The sequence below is a fragment of the Pagrus major genome, chromosome 2 (genome assembly GCF_040436345.1).
Source record: "Pagrus major chromosome 2, Pma_NU_1.0".
NCBI lineage: Eukaryota > Metazoa > Chordata > Actinopteri > Spariformes > Sparidae > Pagrus > Pagrus major.
The window spans coordinates 20,546,729-20,567,516 of NC_133216.1; the positions used below are offsets into that span (position 1 = coordinate 20,546,729).

The 20,788-nt window shown below is 41.6% G+C and overlaps 1 protein-coding gene across 1 annotated transcript in view; it reads left to right on the plus strand.

Annotated features, from left to right (window-relative positions):
* Positions 1-17,522, plus strand: part of dner (delta/notch-like EGF repeat containing) — a 53,653-nt gene extending 36,131 nt beyond the window's left edge. The window contains exons 5-13 of the mRNA XM_073479956.1: positions 1,135-1,283; positions 1,650-1,803; positions 3,814-3,927; positions 11,300-11,533; positions 15,228-15,350; positions 15,448-15,561; positions 15,786-15,917; positions 16,027-16,273; positions 17,411-17,522. Coding sequence (XP_073336057.1) covers positions 1,135-1,283; positions 1,650-1,803; positions 3,814-3,927; positions 11,300-11,533; positions 15,228-15,350; positions 15,448-15,561; positions 15,786-15,917; positions 16,027-16,273; positions 17,411-17,522 — 1,379 coding nt within the window. The remainder of the gene's footprint in view (positions 1-1,134; positions 1,284-1,649; positions 1,804-3,813; positions 3,928-11,299; positions 11,534-15,227; positions 15,351-15,447; positions 15,562-15,785; positions 15,918-16,026; positions 16,274-17,410) is intronic.
* Positions 17,523-20,788: the final 3,266 nt, after the last annotated feature.

Genomic DNA, 20,788 nt, shown 5'->3' on the forward strand with positions numbered 1-20,788 from the left:
AGGCACGAGTTGGTTTATGCGCCCCCTGATTGGCTTCGCGGCTTGCGTCATCAGTGTCTCGTCATTGATGGACACGCAGCCCATTGGCTCAGGTCGGCCTCTAAAAAATGGCAGTTAATATTCACTATGAGGCTATTTTTATCCAAGCGCCCGTGTAGCTGTCAGCTTTGATTGAAGATATAATAAGAGATGTTCTGAACTTCTAGACCCAGAGAGACAAGATGGAGACGGAGAGGCACAAGCCCTATTTTGGTCTCAATGAAGATCCGCCTGCATCACTTCTCTTCTTCACACTTTTAGCCACAGTTTATTGGGTCTTTTGTTGGCAGGTGAGGTGTACTTTACAGGCAAGGAATCATTTTATATCACTCCTACAACATTTGGAAGCAAGAGTAGGAATCTACAGTCATGCTAGCAGCTCTGGGAAGAGGCTATACTAACAGGCGGGCCACACTAGCTGCTGTTAGGCTGACGTTAGCTAAATGCTCGCTGAATATCAACATGGTCCGAATAACGTTGCTAACATGCATATGTTTAGCAGGTATAAAATATCTGACATGTTCACTGAGTTTAGCGTGTTAGCATGCTAATTAGCGCTGTACACAAAGTAAAGGTGAGGCTGATGGGAATGTCATTAATCAGGTATTTATTCATAAACCAAAGTAATGGCGCTGGATTTAAAGTCACTGGATCACCAATGTTATGACAATTTATCATGAGAGGGACATGAATGTTTCCTACCGCTTCTTTTTATGGTTGTGAGAACTGCAAATGTCAGAAAAGTCATTGAAGTCCAGCAGAGTTTATCCTCTGAAGACCATGAATGTCTGTGCGAAATCTCACAGCAATCTATCCACTGTTGACCAAACAACCACTAGCATGGCTAAAAATGAAGTAGCCTACGTTTCAACATGCTATCTGGTGACAAATTATTCTAAGAAACCTTTGTAGCTTTAAAAGCATCATATGTAACATCCCATCAACTCAGCGTCAAACTCTGCTTCAGCCTAATAACGACCCATTCATTTGTATCAGGTGCAGTGGGATATTTAAATCCTATATGACAGTGGCCCCCGAGGACCAGGATTTCTAACAAATGAATAGTTTTTAAAACCCTGAACTCCTCTGTGGTAGGTGTGTTGCGCGTGGGTTCCCCCACAGCCCCGGAGGTCACCCTGCGTCTCAGCCTGATGGTGAAGGCCAGCAGCTGTGTGGAGCCGGGCAGCAGCTTCAGTGACCCTCAGTGCTCCGGGAAAGGCAAATGTATCACACAGCCCTCTGAGGTGAGAAAGAGCAGATATCAAATCATCAAAGCGCTGAGTGTTTATTATCATCAAAACAATATTGGAGCTGTAGTGTGAATAAAGCTAAAAGAAAAAGCCTGCAGTATTATTTTATACTTGAATAGGAAATCTTACAGAGGCAGAGAGATTATTCTGTTTTTTTCTCGCTGTTTCTGAAAATCAAACGGTGTCGCTGCTTTTTCGTTGTTATAATCGTATTGTAACTGAATTATGCTGCAAACTGTAATCTCATCATTTCTATTTCACGAGATTCTCCTCTGTTGATCTCCCGTTGTTCGTCCCTGTCTCCTGTTGTTTCACCTTCGAGGCTCATTGAAATGACGTGTGACATTTGTGTTCTCACAGAGCACTTTCTTCTGCGAGTGTGAGGACGGCTACACTGGAATCTTCTGTGAGGAGTTCGACGCGTGTCACCGCAGACCTTGTCGCAACAATGGCACCTGCAGCGACGTCAGACAGGGGGGTGAAGGACGCAACTTCACATGCGCATGCCCTCCAGGTGTGTGTCCCCATGTGTGCATCATAACTTTGAACTTTTAGGTCTGTTGGTGATATACTGTTTCACATGTGTATATGGATGTGAAAACTGAAACGATCTCTTTGAATAAACACACAGGAACAGAGAGCACACTGAACCTTCGATCTTGTCAGATTTATTTTAGGACAGGGACTTGAAGAGACGGCCTCTGGTAGGAAGGTAAATGTCAGGGGTGACCACTGATTGCCTGTCACTTCGCGTTAGGGAATAGTGCTAACAAGCCCTGTGTGTGGAGATGATTAGAAGCGGCATTGTCAAATTTAGTTTAACTAGGTGGCTCAGTTCAGTGCCTTTGATGACATGATGACTTATTCAGGTCCCATATTAAGCTCATTTTTCAGGCTCATACTTTTAAATTGGTCGTCTACCAGAAAATGTTTACTAGCTTTGATGTTCAAAAAACCCATTATCTTTCTGAAAACGTTAACCATTGCTGCAGCACCGCTATTCACCCTCTGTCTGAATGCTCCTGTCGCTTTAAGACCACCTTCCCGAAAAGTCCTGCTCTGATTGATCAGCTCTCACAGGCCTGAGCAGGCAGCTCTAACCGGGTTTCAGCTTTGTTTTTGCAACCACAACCATGCTAGGGGTGTAGATGAGGGCGGCGACTGAATAGTCGTGACATCACAAGCTTACAGAAATCCTGACAGCTTGTTTAAAGGCAGTTTCTGAACACAGCTGTGTGGTTTTCTCCATGGATGATGGAGTGTTTTGATACATACGCAGTATTTTTATAGCACCTAGTCTTGCTTTATGATTAAAAATACATAGAATTGTCTTCCTACAATATGGGACCTTTGAATTTAATTTCTATATTGCTTTATTAGGACCCTACGGCGCCCCTTAGAGGACATAGGGGAGAAAAACAAAGATAATTTTGCTTTGTCACCTCTATTTTGTGTTTGTTTTGTCACAGAGCATGGCCCAGAGCTCTCATTTACACTTTCCTCTGATTCCCCTAATCCCTGTGTTTAATGCATTCATAAGGAGGTTTAATCAGTCGTTCTAGTGGCCCCAGAGCGCATGGGCATGTTTTTCTGACAATGGTACAGCTGCTGTCAGAGAAACCACGGCATCTTCACAACACTGTATCCTCCCAGCTGGATGGCTTAATCCTACACCTTCCAGTGACAGGTTTGTGGCTTTTAGCCCCTGGACCGGAGCGCTCCGAAAGGTTGAGTTTACTTGAAAAGTAGACGCAGATGGCTCCTTTTAAAGCAAAGTTTCTGTAGTAAGATCCTACATCGTGCCCTCTGTCCCAGGCGTTAATTTTCCTCCAGCTGTTAGTGGGTAGAAATTTGGCTTTATACAGTTAAAGCATGTGCTGCGGCCATTCTGTCATGTTATTTTGTCCTGTCATGAGTCATCAGGACTATTAACACCTGAGACAGAGGGCACGAAGGGGGCTCTGTGTCCCTCTCCATGCACAAGCACGACAGAGCGGGCAATTTCCCTGCGTAAGAGGCAGTACATTGAGCGCTTACATTCCTGAATAGCGCATAGAGTAGCTGTATTGTTTTCGGAAACCATGACACGCCCATGTGCTCTGGAGCCACCAGAATGACTGCTAAAACCGCCTTGCAAATGCACGCTAAAAAATGAGGATGAGGAGAACCAGAGGAAAGCGCAAATGAGAGCTCTGGGCCATGCTCAGTGAGAAAACAAACAAACAAATAGAGGAAACATAGTCTTGTGTTTGCTGTTACTCTTCCTAGGATTAACAAAATGATATATTATAGATATTCTAACATATACATGCAAATAATAAACATAATCTTTCATAACTTATAATTTTAATCAAATATTTACAATATGTACAAATCATCAACAACAAAATAGAACTCCAACCTTTCATGTCATCATAGCCGGCATTATTTCGGCACTTTTTACTTAAACACAGCACTTTCAGCTGCATTCCACCAAATGTAATGAAAGAAATCCAGTAGTCTGATTATAAACTGTGTTGCTCAGGTTATGAAGGGGAGCGCTGCCAGTTGCTGGTCGACCACTGCGTTTCTGAGCCCTGCAAAAATGGAGCCACTTGTTTCAGCAGCCTGGCCGGGCCCAGGTGCTACTGTCCCGAAGGTAGGAAACCAATCACTGCATGCTGGAACTAATCTGTAAGTGTGTGTGTGTGTGTGTGTGTGTGTGTGTGTGCGTGTGTGTTGGTGCGTGTTTGCTCAGAAGGAATGAATGAGAGTGCCAGAAATACATGGTCTGTGTGCCCGTAATAGAAATGGCTGCACAGTCCACGTCCATTTTTTCATCTATTTGTATTAAAGTATGAAGTCATTTCTTCTTCAACATGAAACAAGGAAATAAAAGAAATGGATTTGAAAACGAGTCTGGGTTGCACAAGCATCTCTGCCCAAGGAGACAAAAAGAAAAAATACACATATAGAAAAAATGTGTGTATATCCTGTAATAATGTGTGGATTTTGCAGCTATCTGATTCCAGTTATTACACACTTGTCTTGTCTGCTGCGTGTTTAACAGTATCTGTGCCACTGAGATGCTTAATTTAAACCTTCCTCCTCTCGTCTAATTAGTCTTCATAGCCTCAGCGACCTGCATCATTCTCTGGGGAAATCCATGACCGCAAAACTTCTGCAGAAACAGCATTTCTCAACAAGAGCACGCTAGTTTGTGATTAACGTACACCATGTAGACACACGCACACACACATGCATACACACATGCATACAAAATACAGCAACACTAGAGACCATCTTGCAATGGGATCACACCAGCCTGTCAACATGTTCACGTTTCGACCCATGACCGCTCAGTAGTCATTACTACATTATCACATTAGCAGTCCACGGTCATGGGTCGTACCACACCTACAGAACCACAATAGGTGTATCCAGGACCACATTATAACACACACACAGTCTCACAGGGTGAAAACATAACCTGCCGACGCTGTCGTGACTGGTTAACATCAGGTAACAATGGACCCCGGCACATAAATAAAGAAAGAGAAGATGGATGTAAAACCTGGCGGGGAGGCTGTTTCATTGTTCCAGGTACAGCTCCCAGCGGGCAGTTCATTCCCGATCTGGAGGAGGGCTCACTCACACTGCAACACCTGACTGTATTGTTAATGTGCGGCTGCCAAAAAAATAAAACAATCGCATTTATTTCCATAGAATGAGAGGAACAGTGGTTATAGTGGTGGTGAGAACTGTGCAAGGGCCTCTTAATGTGTTCAGAGAGTGCTTTTTTTTTAAAGAAATCATGGAATAATTGGATAATTCTGTGTTTAAGGTAACTTTAACTTTTAGAAAAGAAAACCTGTCTGCATGTTTATTTACAGGTACAGCAACAAGGAGCGAAAGCAGTTTGGAATATTCTGTTTTAATTGGAATCAATACAGAAAAATTTCAGGATGAGCAGGGAAATCTGCAGATCTGGAAATAAAAGGGCTCCACGAGAAAATGGGAAATCCATACAAAAAGGAAGCCTCAGCATTGGACAAGTGAACAATCAATACATGTATGAATCAGAATGCTGAACAACACTCGTGTGCTCTTGTAGGAGAACACACTCTGCATATATAAATATTCTCATTTTCATAACTCTGTTCAGTCACATTGTGGAAACTCAGGTTCAAACTGGGGACAGGTAAAGGTTTATGGGTTTGCTAAATATTTATAACTACCAACAAAAGGGATGAGCTGGGATTGGAAAAGCTTGCATCCAAATTTCACAAAACGACAAAGCAAGACTTTGAAGAACACGACGATTCAGAAAACATAACATTTTTAAAAAAAAAGACAAGGACATTCAGATTATCGAAAAGGTGGGACAACACTTCGAGTTTGTGACTGGACGGAGGGATTCGTTGGGACATTTTAAGATCAACCATGAAAGCTTCAGTGCTTGAAAGAATCAAGAGACATTAGAAACAGGATATGACAGTGAGCGGTTGGCAGGGACTTTGGGTTCAATCCAATCAAAAACAAGAAGTGTTGTCTCACCTTTCCTGTAACCTGAATCGTCATTGTTTTTTGTGAAACGTTGTTTTGTTTTGACAGTACAGACCTCCATAGGTAAAGAAATGTAAGCTTACTGAAACAACCAAATAAACATGCACAGAGTACAGATTCTCATTTTGGCATGCTGCCTAGTGTTTGCAGTAATCTGCCTTTCTTCTCCATAAATTCCCTCCAAGTTTTCTTGAAATGTTCCTGCACAGACACGAGCAATAAATAAAATGATGGATGGCATGTCAAGTGTAGCAGCTGTCATCAGAGGCGTATCAACTCTGTGATCACGAGGCCAACTATGAGAGCAATGGCTGCGTTTTTGCTCGCCACATCATAAAGGAAACAGAGATGTTTAAAGTGTCAATCTCGAAGATTTCTGGAAGTGGCAATTGCAGGTGTATTTTTGGACCTCACTGCTAGATAGTGACTTAACAGATATTTATTTACATGAAAATCTTTGAGATTATTACTTTAAATAGATTCATCCTGCAGGGAGAGAAGATGATATTTTCACTTCTGGTTGTCTCCCTGTCAGCAGACTAATGTGGTGTTTTTGATATCTGTCCACACATCATTATCATTATTTTAACATAATAATTATGAAAGATTGACGTCAGATCATTCATACATTTATGTGGTCAAATCTTTGCCAAACTAAACAGATAATCATGACACAAACTCAATTGGTAGCCAGTTTTTCCACATACTGTATGCAATGAAACTTATTAAATAAGCGCTTGTCTTCATGATAAAACATAAATATTGTCATGATGATCTGGGACTTTCTTATCCTGGATATAATAACATAAAGGAGCAAAACGCGTAAAGTGATTGTACTAACGGAAAATTCCTCTGTTTTTTTGTTTTTTTTAATAAAAACTCTTTTGTTTCCCAGAGTTAAAAATGAAAATATAAAAAAGTATTACTTATGCAAATTTAAAACAAAACAGAACTACAATACTTGTAGTACTACCTGCAATACTTATTAAGTATTTACTTATTACTAATTTATTGGAAACTCTGACATAAGAATGTTTTAAGATTAAAAAGAATGAAATAATTAAAAGAGGAAAAGAAAAGATGATTAAAAAAAAACTTGTAAGCAAATGATTTAACGGTACTCAGGAAGCTTGTTCCACAGGTGGGGAGCACAGAAACTAAAAGCTGCTGCGCTTGCTTTGTTACACCCCTTTCACACTGAACAAAAAGCCACTAACACCCACTTACATCTGGCTTTTGTCTTTAATGTGAATGGGTACAATCTGCATTCACTCTTGCGTCAAATGACTCTGCAGCAGTCACATGTGTTTATTGACTCCAGCTCCGTTTGGTGCTGCACATGTGCATCTCACGACAGAGATGAGAAAGAAGCAGGATGTCTCACTCCTTAGCAATCAGTTAAAACAATGTATCTAGTTCAGAATGTTATTCAGACTTTTGTCTTCTGGATGTAGTCTGATGAGGTATAAGATCTGCTGCTTTCTTTTTTCCCCTGTTTTTGCTGTGCCTTCGTGAAGACAAAAGAAAAAAGAACAGACTCATGAAAGGAAGCACATTTTTTTCAGAGGTTTTACACACGTTTAAAAAACCTGCATATACGCACTAATTTTGATGGATTAAATGGTAAAAGCGCATTGGAAGGGTTAGAGCGTTGTTATTGAAGTGGTCTGTAAAAGCTGTCCAGATCTGCTACAACTTGTCTTCACACCCTCTCAGTGAGAACTGGACCAGGTACTGCATGACAGCGTTCATACGGGCAGAGTGGGTTAGAGCCTGTGTTTGCTCCCCGTTTAATAATATCAGTCGGCGGCGCTAGAAGGGTCACAAATGTTATCGTGTTTTATTGAAATCTGGCTCTGACAAGATAAGACCCTTGGACTCCAAAGACTGACATCAACAACATTTCTGTAGACATGTAGGACATTAATGAAGTTTCTGGGTCTCTACTGTCTGTCTGCCTTTCAGTTATCATAATATGATTTTCATAGACGTGGCATGCACTTTATTTTCTTCTCTCTCTCACACACGCAGAGATACACGCTGACAGAGGAGGCAGTGTGAGAGTCAGTGCTGTGACTGCCTCCAGTCAGAATTAGCCGAGCGGGGGAGCTAAATTTAAACTGTTAACTGCTTTTAATGTTGGCAGGTTTGAATGCCGGCAGCAAGAATAAACAGACTCCTCTACGTCTGCCAGGACTCATGTCATAATGTGTGTGTGTGTGTGTGCATGTTTTGATAGTGAAGACAGAAAGAGAAATTTAGCTCAAAATGCGGAGGTCCTCTAAACAATTTTCAAACTGCGTGAAGAAGCTAAACATAGAGGAAAGCAGGGGATTAAACCATGACAGAACAAATACAAATCATAACATTACATTTATGCAAGAGCTTGTGTGAGTGTGTGGGCCAGCGTCTGTGTTTTTGGAAGTGTACAATAGAAGAAAAGGGAGAGGAGATGAGGGAGCGTGGAAGGAGGAGACAAAGGAGCAGGAAAGGAAAGGATGGAGCAGATGTAGGCAGTGGACACAGAGAGAAGGAGAGAGCTTTGGGTGAGATTTCCCCCTGACTGCTGCAGATTACTCCTGTCTCTCTGCCGCTGAATGATAAATGCCCTCCTCGCTGGCTGGAATAAAGTCTTGCAGATCAATGGATGCCTGAGAGAGATCTCTTCATTAGCTCAATGGAGTGTGCGCTCCCGTGCAGTCAGCACAGGGATTTACTACAGTGTCACTGTAAATCAGAGGACCAGCACACAGCGAGGTACGAGCGTGCACACAGCGGAGTCTCTCTCCGCTTTGCAGCACGGTGGCAGTTCTCATGGGAGGTGGAGGTGGAGGAGGAGAAGGGGTGGAGAAAGAGAGGGAGGAAGTTATTTTTAGATGAGGGGGGAGATAGGCGAAAGTAGCAGAGGCTCACAAGCTAATGAGAGGAGGTGGAGAAGAAACCACTGGCTTCAGCACCCAACCAGTCAGCCACAAAGAAGAATAGAGTGCACAAAACAAGCGCAGATGGGCATGACGGAAACACGACCACGCTGCTTCAGAGACACTGCTGCCACACAATAGTTAGAGATCCATGTAACAGCAAGAATTCGTTCTCTGCTGAGCTGCTTTTTTCTCTTAAAATGAGGAGGAAGGGATAAAAGAAAGAACATTTAAATTGCTCTAGGTGCTGATTTGTTCGGTTGTAGCCAAACCACGCTGTCTTTTTCTCAGAATGTTATTTTCCGATCAGTCACTCCACATCTGCTTCTGCAAAACTGAGCAGACGTGAGGCTTAAATGAATAGTTCGACGTATTCACCTTTTTCCTGAGAGATAGGTGTGAAGATCTACACCACTCTCATGTTAGCTTAGCTTAGCATAAAGACTGAAAGCAGGAGGTAACAGCTATCGGCTCTGTTACAGCACGCATATGGTCATTTTTTACATTTCTGTTCATCTATGAATCATGCAAGTGAGATCCAATGTGTTGTTTAAAGGAATAGTTCACCCAAAATGAAAATCCAGTCTTTATCGACTCAGCCTCATGTTGATGGAATGTCGGCTTAAGTTTTGTCGTCCACAAAGCGCAAGCGTTACAGCATTGTCTGAAACAACAGGAGAAGATGGGGACTGATTGTAAAATGTAAAAAAAAACTGCTGAAAACCCCCCAAACAAAACATAAAAGGGCTCAAAACAGCTCGTCCAGCGCAGTCCAAGTCTCTGGAAGCCCTAAGATCCCAAATTGATTTGAAAAGATGCTTTCAACTTAGCAGCTACAGCGAAGATTTTGACTTAAGAAAGTGTTCAAATAACGTCTTTTCAAATCTCTGGGAGCTTCCGGACGAGTTGCATGGAGCCATTTTATGTTTTATTTGGTTGATTTTCAAGTTTAAAACAAGTCCACATCTTCTTCAGTTGTGTAGGAGAATGCTTGTGGACTACAAAACTTCACCTGACTTTTCATCGGCATGAGGGTGAGTAGATAATGATTGCATTTTTTATTTTTGGGTGAACTTATGCGTTATTAAATGAACTTAAGAAGTGCTCATGGGTAGATTTTTAAACTTTGGACAAAGCCTGGTTAGCTGTTTCCAAATGCTTACAGGCTTAATGGTAAGCTGAGCTAATCACCTCCAGGCCCTCGATTCACACTAAAGCTATAGACACTATAGTCAAATTGATATTCTTATCCCACTCCCAGCAACAATGTATATTAAGTGTATTTTCCAAAATGTACAACACTTTCTTTAAAGTCTTGATAAAGCAGAATTTTAAGTCTAAGGACCCAGACCAAGTACCAAGACATGCAGAACCTGTAAAGCTGTTCATTGCATAATAAAGATCACTTCCCACTGAGCAGGCAACGTCTGTGGACGTCCAAAACAGGTTGATATCATGTCCGTTGAGCCAGGCCATGATCTGGACGTCCATGGGCAGCTAGAATTAGTCTACAAACGACATAGAAACGTCTATACAACGTCCAGAAACGTGATCTAGACCACTTTTTGCTCACTGGGTTGGTTTAAATGTTAAGTATTACCAGATGGTTTTGTGCGGTTGCTTCCTACACTTCTAACAATCTTTGAATCTACAGTATGTGGAAATAACTACTGCACTGAGTTGTACAACCAATGAGTTTAGTGTCAAAAGTTTGTATATATTTGCTATCTATATCTATAATCTATAATGCATAGTGTGGGACTTGAGTTAGAGACTGCAGAAGGAACAAAAACATTCCTGCTGCCCTCGAATGGTTGCACAGAGAGGAAAGGCTCTCAAACATACTACAAGCAGTTTTTGATGACATTACTGGTAAGAGTCATTAAATGTAGTACAGACACTACCTCAAAGTGCATAAAAAAATAATATGTTTATATTTATTTGAATATTTGTGAACCTTTTTTAAATCAAAGTAAAAGAGACAAAACTCACCAGACATCTTTGTTTGGAGGTCTTGAGGACAACTAAACCCACAAACGTTTCAATGTGAGCTATTTTGCATTAAGAGGTGGTTTTAGTGGGCAGAGGAGGGGGTGCAATTTCACACCATAATGGATGTCACATATCGCACTGCACCACCTGATTTGCACAAAACACAACCCCTGCTGTGCTGCTCTGCCCACCTTGTTGTAAGCAGGTTCTTTTGAAGCCTTGAAATGACGAAAACCTGAGACTAAATTGACTTTTGCGGACAGCATTGGCATCCCGCCTGCACTTGCACTTCAGCTTTCTCTGCTAAGTGTTGTTAAATGTTTTCCTGTAGATAAGGACACTTGTACATAATGAGATTTTGGCAAAAGGGTGTAAATAAGTGTATTGGCAGCTTTTCCGTCTTTGCAGAGCATCTGTTTTCTTACAGGCATATGAGGACCTGTGGCCATGTGGGGACTTAAGTTATTTTTATGTTGGTTTCCTATGATTTTCTCTCTCTCCCTCCCTGTACTCCCATTTCCAACCCTCATCCACACCTTACCCCTCTCGCAGGCTACCAGGGTGCTACATGCGAGCAGAAGGTGGACCCATGTGCCTCCAGCCCCTGTCACAATAACGGGACATGCTACGCCCAGGGCCCCGGCCCGCTGGGGTTCGGCTGTAGCTGCACAGCAGGCTTCACCGGCCCTACATGTGCCCAGCTGGTGGACTTCTGTGCCCTAAACCCCTGCGCCCATGGTGTCTGCCGCAGCGTGGGCAACAGCTACAGGTGTCTGTGTGTCCCAGGTGAGCTGTGTTAATAAAGACTTTGGGTGCTGCTGTCTGTTGATGTCATGTGATCGCTGTGGGCATCAAGAGCCAACTTTAGCCAAAGTCAGTTAGAAGCTTGGAGCCTTTTGTTTCACGTTGCGACAGGAATTTAAAAAAAAAACACTATCATGCAGATAGTGGAAGGACAAGTGCCCAATGACAAGCTTTATAGTGAAAGTCTACATCCGGTGAGTCAGACTATGACATAATGGGCCCCTGGACTCCACAGTTTGCCAGCACTGCTGCCCCAGCCTCTTTGCAGCACTCTGGGTTATTTTGCAGGTTAAATATGTGTTATTGGTTCAAAATAGATCCTGAACCTAAGTATTTTGTTCAAGCTTGAGATAAGCGGCTGTCAAAATCTATCCCGAAGCATCCTGCCACAGCTCATCCACGTTGGCAATCAAATATCAAAGGCTACAAAAAAATACAGCATACTATAATAAGTATATACAAAAGAGAATTTCCCGATTGTGGGATTAGAAGGGATTTTAAAATAAAAAAATAATAATTAAAAAAAAAATAATAATACCACAGGGAAACACTAGAAAGGTGGTTGAAAAGTAGTCTGTTTCTGCTTTAGATAAACAGGAACACTAAGAAAAGAAGTATCCAGTCAGACTTGGTATTGGAACTTAAGGATCAGGAGCCAAAACAACATGATCAAGACATTTGACTCAGCTCTTAGACTTTCCAACGAGAAATGTTAATATAAGTTAGTTCGAACAGACTCTATTACTTTAGGGCCGGTGCCCAATACGTCCAATCCATCTGTGGCTATAAGATACCATCTGAATCTTGTTCTGAATCTGTCACCTCTCTAAACCGAGCTTTATTACAATTAGCACATAAAGCTAAGTCATGAGTAATTGACAGTGACGCTTAGCGCTGGCTCAGACTCAGAATAGCAGTAAATATCGTCTGGCTGAATGATGAGTTATTTTTAGACGTCATGATCGTGGCACTCGCTCCGACGCCTCTGTGATGAACTCAATCGAGTGGAATGATGACTTATCATTATCAATTGTCTTGCAATTATCCTGCTTGGACGGTGAGATGGATGACTTTCCCAGTGGCCCATAAACATGATTTGACACTTTGCCCCTTCTGCTTTGTGTTCATACCATCTGTCAGAAGAGGTGTGAGTCAGTCTCCATCTTGATCTCTTATTTGATGCTCCCACTCAGATTGCATCAGCAGCCTGACAGTTGCTCTTTGCTGGTTGGATTGGATTGTCTTGGTTGCGTATGTTATCTACATCTCTTGATCCCTCTTGATTCAGAATGATGTATTTCTGTTCAGCGTTGAGATGTTGTAGCTCTGTGTTTCCTAAATATAATACATAATTCTTATGGTTTGAGTCGATAATCCCTCCATAACTCATGTTCTTCATGTTTATTCAAATGCTTTCACTCTTACTGTGCCCCTGTGTGCAGAACAGGCGTCCGCTGCTTTCCAATTAATCACATTTCTCACACTTACCTACCCGCAGCCTCAGTCTTATTTTTTTCTCCTTCACATTTCTTTCATATTTCTGTTTGTCCCTTTGTCCTTTCTTCGTCTTTATCTCCCCGTCGTTAACCTCACCTCATTTCCCTCTCATGTTGTCTGGTTGCCATGGTGAAGCAGTTGCCTTATAAGTATGTGTGTGTGTGGCTCCCGATCCATTGTCTGCGTATGTGACTGTGGCGGTTGAGCAGATGCTGCCAGCCAATCAAACGTCTCTACTCAGATGGCCTTGTCTAATGGGATTGGTGAAATTGGTGATTTGCAATTAGCATCCCAGACATTACAGCGAACACACATACACACAGAACGTTTTGGACCAAAACTGACCTTTTCTCCAACTCATCAGATTGCCAGCTGGTGTCTGAGGTGTGAGTGACTAAACTAGATTGTGTGCTTGTCTGCCTGTGTGTGTTTGTGTGTCAGGGTTGTGTAAATGCCCGCTGGCCGTCTGAAAGAAGGCTGCTGGGGAGCTGATATGTAGAAGGATCCCTCCTCCAGTTCCCTGTAATCCAGCTCACATGAGAGGCTTGCCAGCCCACCAGCCAGCCCACAGAAAGCAGACAGAGTCTTGGAAAGGCACTTGACATTTCACTGGCATTTCACAGAGAACTCCCTAGAGCCTCTAACCGGGCTCCTCATTAATTCCCCCCTCTGTCCTTCTGCAAACACATGTTCACTGTTCACCCCAGGAAGGGTTTGTTGAAACTTTGTCAGCATCAGGACCCAATTGAGAAATTTAGTCAGTCGAAGAGGGAGCAGAGCGAATGAAAACAGATTGCTAAGCCAGTCATGTATCAAGGGACTCTGGTCCTCTGGTGATTCTGGGATGGTGGAACATTTCTTTGAAGTGTAGTGGCTGGAGTGTGAGCAGGTACATACATATTTTTTCAGCCCAATCATTGAAGATTTAAATACACAGTCAGGTCTTTATAGAGGGGTATTAATACACTTCTAGACTTACAACACATATATTGATCTATCCATCCTCCAGTCTTTACCTGTGTTTCTCAAGTTAATTGATAAAATCAGCACCATATTCTCTTTTACATTCCTTAGATATCTCTTTATTTTTCTTGTTAGCTTCCAATTAAAATTGCAGAAACAGAGGAGTGTTTGATTGTCTGTTACTCATGCGCTTTCCATGTTTTCAGATGCTGCAGGCTCATTCTGCGTCAGTACACAGCTGCCATCCCATGGAAAACACAGTGCACTGCATGTCATTTGACCCACTGAAACTCAGTGGCAAAACACTGGGCTTACTGTATATTCATATATATATATATATGTAGTTGGTACAACTGGTGTTGTATTTGTGTCTAGGCAGATCTAAACATGTGTTGTTGCACTGTTAGCCGGTGAGTAGTGAAAAAGAAGATCCTCTAAAATGAATGTAGGAGCTCCATGATGATATCATATTTTTATGTACTATACAGGCTGCCAAATAACCCCTCCTTGAGGCTGGACACCAGTATAAGCTTGACTAAAACGTTATTGATTAAATCTCTGAATCATCTACATCAGATATGAGCAAGAACAACGAACGAGGAAGGCTCTTAACGCTGCTTTCTGCTTTCATTACACTGGTGTTATAGTTAGGTTCAGGGGAGGCAGAGGAGGTTTTTCCTCCTCTATTTCTGAGAGGCAACAGGGATAAAATAGTAATTGGCTGGAATAAAACATTACTACATCTCAGTAGCATTTATGATATAATTTTTCTAGCTACTAGTGTAAAATAAGATCACACGGTAGTTTGGTTTTCCTCCTGTGCTCCCCGATTTCAAGTCACCAGCTGTCACTGTTTGGTTGTTATAGTTTCCCTGGCATTAAACTGTTGAGTGGTGTGACTCACAAATCAGACTCGCAAAGTACGTGATTTAGCTCTGACCAGCTTTGAGAACAGTGTTCAAAGGGTAAATCCAGATCAGGCGTTGGCTGAGGTGCTTATAGTACAATACTCCTGTTCAGCTCTGACCGCCATCAGCAAGCATGCTGCCGCAGTGTCTATATTAAGTTTTCATGATAATTAGAGTTGATAACGGTCGATCGCCTTCATAAATGAATGTTAAAAGATCAACCTGGTGCGTCAGCAATGCAGCAAAATGACATACTTCTTAAAAAACTCTATGACATTAATGTATACTCTATTTTGTGTCCCATCAAGGCTACCATGGCTTGTACTGTGAAGAGGAGTACAATGAGTGTCTGTCGGCCCCCTGCCAGAACTACGCCACCTGCAGGGATCTCATCAACGCCTACGAGTGTGTCTGTACACCACAGTTTGAAGGTACGTATGCGCTGTAGGTGTGTTTCAGATGAAGGCGCACATCTGTAAATCAGCTTTACGTCTACATGTCACTGTCACTATGTTTGTGTGTGTGCAGGCAGACACTGTGAAGTCTACAAGGATCCGTGTCTGAAGATGCACTGCCAGAATGGAGGTCGCTGCGAGAGTTCAGGACTCAACGTTTCCTGCGCCTGCCCACCTGGATACCTGGGTGAGCACTGGTGTCACGATCAGCCTGAATAACAGACCAGTTGTCTGTTAGTAGGATGACATTATTAGTGATGAATGCCAGGATATGGTAAATAATGCTTTTAACAGACTGTGTTCAACAAAAGCCACATTCAAGCTCAGTAAAAGAATAAGATGGGAGGCAGAGTTTCCGCTCTTGGCTGCTTCTCTTGCTGTTCTTGAACACAACCTTACCTGTCCACTCAGGGGAGAAGTGTGAGGTCGACATCAACGAGTGCGAGAGCAACCCTTGCCACCACGGAGGCACCTGCATCGACCAGTCAAATGGTTTCACCTGTCACTGTCCACCTGGGTGGGTGGGGCCCAGCTGTGAGATCCGTAAGTCAACCTGTCAGACGCCTCCTGTTCAGCTATTCATCTAAAACCCGACATATGGAAAGTTTCATGCCCCGATGTGTGTGTGTGTGTGTGTGTGTGTGTGTGTCAGACCTGCAGTGGAAGCCAGCACACACTGAGGACACCCTGACCAACATGCCCCGCCACTCCCTCTACATCATCATCGGAGCACTGTGCGTGGCTTTCGTCCTCATGCTCATCATCCTCATCGTTGGCATCTGTCGCATCAGCCGCATCGAGTACCAGGGCTCGTCGCGCCACGCCTACCAGGAGTTCTACAACTGCCGCAGCATCGACAGCGAGTTCAGCAACGCCATCGCCTCCATTCGCCACGCCAGGTCAGTGACAGGATGTGAATGTGTTGATTGAGTGTTGTGGTAGGTTTACTTTCTGTATTTTCTGTCACTAATAATAATTAATATGTTGGTACTTTTGCTGTATAAATTGGAAGGGAAGTATACTAGACAAAACACTCTCAACTCAAGGTCCACGTACTCCCTTATTCTGGAGCTTGTGGGCCAAGATGTACAGTCAAACACCGCAGAACAATCAAGGAAGTCTTAAAACATCCAACAAAATAACTGATCAGGGGGTTATTTATTTTTTCTTGGGAAACTTCAAAATTATGTGACATGTTATGTGAGTTGCAACAATTAGTCTATTAATAATAGCCAATTAATCTATTAGTTGATCTAGTTAAAATTAATCTCTAACTATTTTAATAATCGATTAATCATTTCAAACAAAAATTTAAAATATTTGCTGCTTTTCTTTGTCATTTATGAATCTTGAGTCTTTGTGTTTTGGACTGTTGGTTGGACAATAAAAGCTATTTGAAGACGTCACTTTGGGCTCTGGCAAACTGCATTTTCTTAATATCATTAATTCTTATTTCTGGGAAACAATTGTCTTTCTTTTTTGAGCCCCCTGACTTTATAGAAGTTCAACTCTAGATCACTGAAGTGGCCCTTTAATAAAAGTTACTGTTTACTCAAATCCAAATCCATGTGAGCTTTATTTGCATGAACATTTGAGTTACACTCTTCCCAAAGCTAAAGTACATTTTACACAAGAAAATTAAATAGATGACCACAGGATAAGAAATACATTTTAAACATACACACTCTTAATCATCTGAAGCATTAGTGTGGAGCATGTTTCAACATATTTTGCTGCAAATACCACACACTAACTTTTGAGAATGAATTAACCCAGGTCATATATTATTTATTTTTTCAAAGAGCATTTCTCTTAAATCCTTGTTTTTCTCAGTGAGATTCTGTCTCAACTTCTCTTTGATGAGACAAAGTGAACACAGCCTGGCGTCCCTGGGCAGTCTGTTCTGCTGTGTCCACTCAGTCTGTTTACTCTTAGGCACCACATCAAAAACCTCGTACAAAGGATGGGCTAGCACTGCGAAATTTGATGATGAATTGATATGAATGCTCTGTTGGTGTTTACGCTTTCTTATTTAGATTTGGCAAGAAGTCCAGGCCTGCCATGTACGACGCCACTCCCATCGCGTACGAAGACTACAGTCCTGATGACAAGCCTTTGGTCACCCTCATCAAGACGAAGGATTTGTAAACCACAACCATCCCAGCTGCACATGTACACATGTGCATCCACACACACATGCATATATACAGAAAGTCAGTATAAATCTTAAAGTATTTCTTAAGAAAAAAAAATAGCAGCAAAACAAAATCGAATGTAAAGAAAAAAAAAAATCCAAAACATACTCTGTAGTTTAAAAAGAACAAATCTGGAATTTGATACATCTATTTTCCTGTCAAAGTCCACGACAAGGCTTTATTGTAGCATAAGAGCATACTTTGCATTACTTAAGTTATTGATTATCGATCAACACTACCAGTAACCTCTGCTGTACAAGAGTGATGACTTTAGTCTGCACCAGACTGTCTGTCTGTCTGTCGGCGGGGAAACAACCCAGGAGCCTAAATTTCTAAGTGTAAACTCAGCCAGCAGTGCTGACAGCAGTCCTTACAGGTGTTGTAGAAATAGCTGCGCTCCTCTCGGTGCAAACATTGTATCTTTTTCTATATCTAAAAGAAAAATCTGCGGTAGGTTGCCTTACTTCGTGCATGGTTAGATTTGATGTTCTCTCTGCATTATTTTAAACTCCTTTGTACTTGGTTGTTAGTTGTTATGTTTTTTTCATTGCAGTTGTATATTTCTCTCCGTCAAAATTGTGCCAAATATTTTCTTTGGGGTAATTTGTGGTTAGTAGATCAAATACATACGTGTATAAAATACTAGTCACGGAACGTTTCTTTTTAAAATGCATATTGTCCTGTTCTTTACATGCAAGTTTCTCAATGGTGTATGAATAGTAAAGAAAGTGGGTTTACTGGAGTACTGTGACTCTACCATCCTACTGTATGTATTTCAGTGATATTTAGGAGAATAGGTAGGTACATTTCTCACTGCACAGAAAAATAGTCGGTTTTACTCAGTGTACCTGTTTATGCCAGTGTACAAATTCACCTCTAGTATTGACAGTGTTGAATAGTTTCTGGGTGAGAGTTTCTTTGCTGGAGTGACCTCCTGCTGGTTTTAGGGGTGGAGAAGAGCAAGGAGGAGGAGGAGGAGGAGGAGGAGAGTGATGATATCGACTCCAGCATATATGTGCTTCTGTGTCCCGCCGATTGGAAAACCCTCCGTGTGTGCAGCTGTGTTGTTCCTCTCAAGGTCAAACAATGTTTTACCAATAGGCTCAGCTAACCCTCAGACTTTTTGTTCTCTCATTTTAAACACAGCAACCACATGATTACCTATTATCTATGTTGAATGATGTAAACAATAAAGATTCAAGTGAAACTACTCACCTGATGTCTCGTGTGAATACATTTTTATTTAAATCCATCACCATGTGGTAAAACTTTTGCTATGGACACATTCCAGTCGGTACCAGAGTATTTGGGTTCGACCTCGGGATGCACGATATAGACCACTTAAAATTATAAAATGAGTTAGGGATATTGTTTTTAATTGATTGTTTGTTCTGTGACATATCTGAATTTTTATTTTGTGTATTGTGAATCATTTTGGTCCCCAAAAATAATGCAACACATTTCATTTGACTTTTATTGCATATCCAGGCACATGCATATATGCACCCATAGCTCAATAGCCCTCAACTAATTTTGAGTAGTGTACATCGGGCCGACAAATGATGTGAAAATGTATATTATTGGCTATTTATCAGTATGGGTGAAATCATAGCCGATAAATAGAGGCAATAACACAAAGCCAAATTGCTGATTTGGGAGAAACGAGGACTCCTATCACATGCTTGTTTCTGACAAAACAACAACAAGCCATCAGTAATGGTCATTATGGCTGAATGCACTGGTATCTACATCCAACTTGCGCATAAGTTTGTTCACGTGCGAGGCTGTTGAAAATTAAAAGACCAGATACATCGTCCAGTTTTCATCGACTAACAGCACTGCTGGGTGATGGTGTATCTGATATCACCATGTTGGAGTCATTCCTATTACATCATAATTCATGTTTAATGCTCCAGGATCATCAATGCAAGCTATGAAACAGCAGTGAAAGTCCTCATCTGGAGCCAACTGTCATGACTGAGAGGGTTAAGTGCAAGACTCACTCACTCACTCACTCACTCACTCACTCAGGAGACCGGGGATTGTTTCCTGTTTGGAACATATTTTTATGTATTATGAGTAAACTTATTATTTTCTCTTTCTAATCAGTTTATTTAGGAACTAAAATACTTGGTTATGTTAAGGAAAACATGGTTTGGGTTAAAATATTGTGCATTTGTGCATATTTCTCTGGTATTTTTACCTGAGTTGCTTAGCTATGACATTAGACATGTGATCGGTCAGTTTCATTGATGAACACCAACATGGCAATATGTGCACTGGATAATAGAGAAACAAACTGTGGCTAATTGCTCTGCAAGTTGACCAAAACACTCCAAGATGTCACATTCTTATTCTTTTTTAATTATCTGCCACATTAACTTTTTATATCAGCTACCTTTGTAAGTTTAATCATTGTGGGATAATATATCTCAGTCTTTATTGAGAAATATGTAACACAGGTCTTGTTTTGAGACATTTTAATGCAGAAATGTTGTGAATTACATCTTTAACTCAGCCATGATTAGATGAAACAATAACATGCAGCAATAAGTTTTGGGTGTGATTAAATTGTTTTGGGTCTTAAACAAAAACCAGGACGAGAAAATAAGCTTATTTCTTTAAAGCATCTGTTTTTCCCAAGGTCATACCCACCAGACTGAAGCGTCAGCCGTGGGAAAGACCTTTTATGGAGTGTTGGTAATGTGAACACCCTCAGCGACCTCAGGCTTCATCCAGATGTTCCCCATGTAAACATCTCTAAATACAGACTGCGACTGCGGAGTCATGTCGCTCAACACACCTACATATATTATGTGTGTACATACGCACACACACTGCAAGAGCAGCAGATGTTATTGATGGCCCTCACCTTTGCTCATGGTCTGCTTTGGAGGCCTTGTGCTTGACCTTTGCCCTCTGAATGCTCTGCAGAGTCAGAGTGTTTGCTGTTTGGTCTACTAGAGAGATTCTCCTCCTCTTTCAGGACCTCCACCTTGACAGAGTCAGATTCTCTCACTGGGCTGGAGGCACTTCTGTGGTTTTATTACAAAAACTAAAATATGAACAAACTTTTGGCAGCAGTGAGATGAATTCATTCAATATTTTCCACAAACTAATGGACGATGCTTCAGTGGATTTTCCAGACCTCACTTTCAGAATAACAAGGTCACACCGAACCAATCTCGATTCCAAACAATCAGACAGACAGAGTGTTTT